The sequence below is a fragment of the Solanum stenotomum genome, chromosome 11 (genome assembly GCF_019186545.1).
Source record: "Solanum stenotomum isolate F172 chromosome 11, ASM1918654v1, whole genome shotgun sequence".
Classification (NCBI taxonomy): domain Eukaryota; kingdom Viridiplantae; phylum Streptophyta; class Magnoliopsida; order Solanales; family Solanaceae; genus Solanum; species Solanum stenotomum.
Window position 1 is genome coordinate 45971750 of NC_064292.1, and position 6457 is coordinate 45978206.

The window sequence follows — 6457 nt, forward strand, 5'->3', positions numbered from 1 at the left end:
ATATCTTTTATTTTTTTGGCTTGAGACTAAAAAAATACTCTTTAAGAAAATAATTTTTTATCCGAAAATCAACCCCGATAAATGATCTAAGACCCGACCCCGACACCAAACCAGGACAAGACCTCAATGACCGTTCCGAAATCCGACCCTGAGATCTGGAAAATGTTTTTCTTAATTTTGGAAGGGAAGGTAGTTTCCTTAAATTTGAGGAAAATGAATTGATTTGGAAAACATTTTCAAACATTTTAAGCCAACAAAAAATAGAAAAATAGGAAAACATTTTCCATACCAAGCACACCCTTAATTTATGCTATTTGCAATACAAAGTAAATCAGAAGTTGAAGTCACCGTGAAAGTTGAAGTCGCCGATGGATTGGTAAAGGATGAAATAAGAAGAGTTATAAGAAAATTTATTACTCGTACTACCTAAGACCAAATATTAGTTCACTTTATTTTATGGCAAAAACACAAGCAGGTTTATTTTTGTAAAAGAAAGTTGTAAATCGGCGGCCTTTTTTATTTCTTATGTTAAGTTAAATAAGTCATTTTGATAATATTCATTAATTGAAAGAAACTAATATTAAGATTTAAGAAAGGCAGATATTTTATTTATATTTAATTTAAAAATATATAATGAATGGTTACAAGAAAATCAAACTAAGAAATATAGAGCCTAATATTATAAATCATTTGACGTTATTAGTTAATAAAGGATTTATAAGAATACAATTAAGACATAGAATTGTAATTACGGTAAGTGGCGTTGGTGTGCACGCGACACGCTACTAATAGGAAAAGGATCATTGCTAATGTTATATAAGGGGTCGTTTGGTGTGAGGGATAATACCAAATAATCCCGGGATTAAATTGTAGTACCGCTTATTTTGTTGTTTGGTTGGCAAGTTCGGGATAACTTATCCCGGGATTAATAATTAGTACCGGGATAAGTTATCCCTCTCATTGGGTGGTATAGTAATCCCGGGATAAAATAGGTAAATGACAAAAATGTCTCTTTCAACCCTTTTGTTATATCACTTTTTTACATTAATGAAGGGCATTTTTGTAAACAAATAAATTGTTCTTAAAATTTATTATTTTGAATACAACAAACCAAACACTCAATAAAAAATAATCCCAACACAACTTATCCCATCATACTAATCCCAACATAATTTATCCCAACATAACTTATCTCATCATCTCATTTTCAAACCAAACGACCCCTAAGTATATACTAAAAGGCTTTTAGTGTGAGTTGAGATTTTTGAGAAAATTATCAGCTCAATATCATTCATCCAATTTGTTCATTGATCAACGAGTCCGCGTTGGAAGTGTTTGTATTTCCATATTTTCCACAATTCAATGGCCTCCAGAGATGCAGACCGAAGTCGGGCTTACATCGCTCGGAAGAAATTGGAGGTAAAGTTTCCTAAACCTAATTCACGGGTGAAGAACAGACCTCCGGAGCAAATCCCCCGAAAAGCTAGGGAATATCAAGAGGCCAAAATCAGATCACCGAAAATCACTGACGACCCAACAGCTCTAGCTGATTACCGCCTTCGCAAGCGGAAGGAATTTGAGACCTTAATTAGCCGTGCCAGCAGGAACAAGAGTGTGTGGGTGAAATATGCTGAATGGGAAGAATCACAAAAGGACTTGAAGCGAGCTCGTTCTATCTGGGAACGTGCACTTGCAGTCGATGCACTTCACCATGACCATACCATCTGGTTGAAGTATATCGATATGGAGATGAAAAATAAGTTTGTTAATCATGCTCGTAACGTATGGGATCGAGCTGTTACTCTTTTGCCTAAAGTTGATCAGCTGTGGTACAAGTATATTCATATGGAAGAAATGCTCGGCAATGTGGCCGGTGCGAGATATATTTTTTGGAGGTGGATGACGTGGATGCCGGACCAGCACGGGTGGTTGTCTTACATTAAGTTTGAGTTAAGGTATAATGAAATAGATAAGGCAAGAGCAATTTTCAAGAGATTCGTGCAGTGTCATCCAAAAGTTAGTGCTTGGATTAGGTTCGCGAAATTTGAGATGGAGAATGGGGAGATAGAGAGGGCAAGGAATTGTTATGAGAGAGCTGTGGAAAAGTTGGCTGATGATGAGGACGCTAAGCAGTTGCTTGTGGTATTTCCGGAGTTTGAGGACAAATTTAAAAAGACGGACAGGCCAAGGAAGTATGAAAAGAAGGTTAGCGTTTCGCTCTTTGTTCTGCACATACATATTCTCCCCACTTTCTTTTTTCAAACAATTAGCTAAAGTTATCTTTTCATGTATTCTAATTTTCAGGTAAAACTATGATTTAAACTCCAAACTTTGATTCTTCTTTTATAGAAACTGATTCTGAAACTTTGATTCTTCTTCTACAGAAAGTGATTTTGAAATTGGAGTATTTCGACGAGAAAATCAAGCAGAAGGCCATGATAAATGTTTCTAGTCTTGAAGGTATTATAGAATTACCTCTTCTTTTTACCACTCCATCCATCCATTTTCATATTTATTACTCCCTCTGTCCCAATTTATGTGACTTACTTTCTTTTTTAGTCAGTTCCAAAAAGAATGACATATTTCTATATTAAGTAACAATTTAACTATAGAATATTTATTTTACCCTTAATGAAATTATTTATAGCCACATAAATTTTTATCATTCATTTTGGATCACAAGTTTTAAAAGTCTTCCTTTCTTTCTTAAACTCAGTATCGAATCAAACTACCTCACATAAAATGAAACGGAGGAAGTAATTATTTTATTAATTTAATAATTAATAAATAATGAACAAATGTAATATTTGATTTTTTTTTCTCTTAAAATATTGTACATATTTCTTTAATATTAAATATAATATAGTAGTTGAAAAAGATTGCAACTCTAGTCTTCCTCTTGAATTTCTAAAGTAATACTCCCTCCATCCCATTTTATGTAGTAATCTTTGACTTATCATAGGGTTTAAATTAAAAAAGAATTTTTTTTTTGCAATTTATTGTCTAAAATAGTTTTTATATATTTGTATGATTCAGATTCATTTAATTAGGATAAAAGAGGAATTTCGAAGTTAAATTATTTTTAAGTATAATAAAACGACATTTTTTTTGAATAGATTAAAAATGAAAGGATGTTATATAAAATGGGATGAAGGAGTAAATATTTTGATCTAAAACAACAGTTAAATTGGGAGAGATGAGAGTAATTTTTACAAGAATCATGAATTATCTAGAAGGCCAGATCCTAAAATAGTAAAGCTTCTGAATTTTGATGGTTTTCTGGTGTGAATTTGTTGCAGGGGTAGAATCAATTTCAATAGACTCAAAGGAGAAGAAATTAACAATAACAGGAAACATAGATCCAGTTTCACTAGTTTTCAAATTGAGGAAGCTCTGTTACACTGATATCCTCTCTGTTGGACCAGCAAAAGAGCCAGAGAAAAAGAAAGACGAAGGCAGTCAAAAAGATGAAAGGGGTAAAAAGGAAGAAGGCAAAAAAGACGACGCTAAAAAGGGAGGAAGAGATAAGAAGAAGAAAGACGGAAAAGATGAAGCTCAAGCTTATCCCGCACCTATGTTTTATCACTATCAGCAACCTTATCAACCCACTGTTACTGCTTATTATAACTATCCAAGTATCGAAGAGGATCCAAATTATTGTGTTATCTTCTAAATGGATTTAATTAATACCCTGTTAATATTATATACATATTTCTGTGAGTTTAATTTTTAGAGATAGTAGGGAAATAAGGAAACATATTTTGATTTTGTTGATGCATATATTGGAAAGTTGGTTTCATATATGTGTAATTCTCATCATAAAGATTGTTAATTTCTTTTTTAACCATTTGGTACTCAAACTTTTATCATTGAACCATCTAATCTAGTATCGCAGAGGAGTAGAGTTATTTTTCTCTGTGCTTCTACTAAATAGGATTTCATTTTCAAGGTTTGAATCCCTTCATTATCCGTAGGCCGTAGCATATGGCTTGTCCACCCAAAAGAACACAACTTTGTCCAGCCTAAGCAATTCACCCCTACCACAATTATCATAGTCTATACAGTAGGGTAAATTAAAGGGTCGATCAAAGTTAAAGTTGATTCATTTGTTTTCATTATTATTGATGGAAATTCTCTCGTTAAGACTTTATGAATTGATAAAGGTCAAAACATGTGTATAAGGCACACAACCCATCAACCTACTAGCAATGAAGAAGAAAACACAACATAACGCAATAAAAATTTGATTAGACTATATTGGAGAATGTGGTAAAGGGTGGGTCAAAGTTAGAAGACACCATAACATTGAATCTTATCTGCCTTTTCAAGGACGGAATAAACAATATAATTTGAATTGGCAATACAAGTCTGATGTCTTGCTGCAATATAATTTGAATTGGCTGTGGGATTCAAGTTCCAATGGAATAAGTCTAAAGTCTGGCTGCAATGTTGGTCAACGCTCCTTCAAATAAAGAACTAAACAGAAGAATCTAGATTTGTAAAAACATTGCTCTACATATAACTTTTGCTGGTCAGAAAAGGCCAATTTTACGTAAACAAAAAGGGCAAAAAAAGAAAGAGTCTCAATCAATTGTGAGAAAAATCATGTCGTAACAAGTTGCTTGAGAAATTGAAGAACAAAATTAAATAATTGGAGGGTCATTGCATAATTTAATATGTCGGCAGAAGAGCAATTCTAAACAATTACAAAATTCAATCGTTAATGACAAAAGACGTATAGTTATTTTATATATAAGATGAGAAAAATGAATAAAATTGGAAGCCGTCCGGTCAAAATTTGTTCACTTGTCTTTTGGGAGTTCGGAATATGGGGATTGACTAAAATGGATAAATTTCTGCATTTCTAGATTTTTCATTTGGTGTTTGTTATTCATATTAAAGTTCAATTAAATTCATATTTTCGTCGAAAAGTTTCATATTAAAAGATAAAGTATTTTCTAACAAAGGTGATTATATATTCAATGGAGCAATAAAGAAGTAGTAATGATTAATGACTAATGACGGCAAACTCAAACCGCAGGTCGGCCATTTACTTTATTAACTTGTCGTGCGCATTGCCATTTGCCACAACTATTTTGTTTAAATTTTCCTTTTATGTCGCGTGAGTCCTCACGGCTCATTTTTTTTATTCACAAATATGACTCACATGAGGCATGACACACTCCACGATTTCCTCTACAAAATTTATTAATGCTTTGCATCAACTTTGCTGTTTACTTCAATTTCCTTCTCTGAATACCAAGACAAATTGGATAGATATATGCCATTAAATAAATAAGGAGAAACTATTTTATATATACATCCATATTATATATGAACGAAATAGGAAGGGAGGCAAATGCGATGGTCATGTGCTAGTGAAAAATTTACAAGATAACAAAAAATACAAGACACAATTGAAAAAAAATGAAGAGACATAAATCTCTTCAGGCTGAAGCGCGGATATCTCGCTCTTTTTAAGGAGATTCAAGCCCACTGCAGCAAATGTTTCACCGGTTCAGCAGTAGTCCTTCTTGACTTGTCCCCTCCAGGATACAACAGCTTATTCACAATATATAGCTCAACAACCCTGGACAAAAGTTGAGTTCAAAGCTCCACAAAAAGAACACCTTCCTTCAACTAATAAGAACTCTCTTTTTTGACTAAGTAGGCGTTTGGCCATGCGATACCATATCACGATATGGTGTCATGAGATGGAATTAGCGTTTGGACATGCGATTTTACGCTGATTCCATCTCATGATTCCATATCATGAGAGGTGATACCATATTCTCCAAAAACCATGATTTGAGATATTTTAATGCAATAATTGATCCATGAGTTTATATTTTGTTAAAAACAACCCCCCATTTATATCTACTAACCATTTGTTTCATATGTAAATAAAATTTATAATCACATCATTACTTTTTAAAATTTATTATTCTCACCAATATAAAATTTATTATCACCTTAAATTTGGTGAATATAAATGATAAAGTAGAAATTCATTTGGTGAATATAAATGAGAACGAAGGGAGTAATACTTTTTTGATTTTTCATAATAAAAAAAAAACGTTTTAATCTTATGACTAAGCATAATATTGATAAAAGACAATTTTCATTGGCGGTGCCGCACTTTCTTAATCTTAGTATTTGCAAAATGTTCGTTCACATGACTGAAGGATATCAAGTCCAATTGATTGAGGACTTGGGAAAATTTGATCAATTAGTTATTAATATTTAGTCAAGTGGACTAGTTATAATTTTTTTGATTAAATTTTATTAGAAGTGTTTTTGACTCAAACTTGTGGTAACTTTTTAAAATTTCGTTATTCAATAATATTTAACTATTGATTTTTCTTGTAAATAGTTAGAAGTTAGTGATGTTTGTTAATTTTTATCTTAGTGCATTTAACTTCTAAGTTAATATTTACTCACTAATGTATGTTTTTTT

At 32.3% G+C, this 6457-nt stretch overlaps 1 protein-coding gene across 1 annotated transcript; it reads left to right on the forward strand.

The window, feature by feature from the left end:
* The first annotated feature begins 1362 nt into the window (after positions 1-1362).
* LOC125845978 (uncharacterized) lies at positions 1363-3813 on the forward strand. The gene is made up of 3 exons (XM_049525453.1): positions 1363-2205; positions 2385-2460; positions 3300-3813. The coding sequence occupies exons 1-3, from the start codon at positions 1363-1365 to the stop codon at positions 3671-3673; spliced, it is 1293 nt and encodes a 430-aa protein (XP_049381410.1). The 3' UTR covers positions 3674-3813.
* The last annotated feature ends 2644 nt before the right edge of the window (positions 3814-6457 follow it).

Bases quoted from the DNA above. Each gene is read 5' to 3' on its own strand.
- LOC125845978 (XM_049525453.1), top strand. From the start codon at position 1,363: ATGGCCTCCAGAGATGCAGACCGAAGTCGGGCTTACATCGCTCGGAAG. The intron at 2,206-2,384 runs GTTAGCGTTTCG...CTTCTTCTACAG, and splicing joins CAAGGAAGTATGAAAAGAAG to AAAGTGATTTTGAAATTGGA. The intron at 2,461-3,299 runs GTATTATAGAAT...AATTTGTTGCAG, and splicing joins AAATGTTTCTAGTCTTGAAG to GGGTAGAATCAATTTCAATA.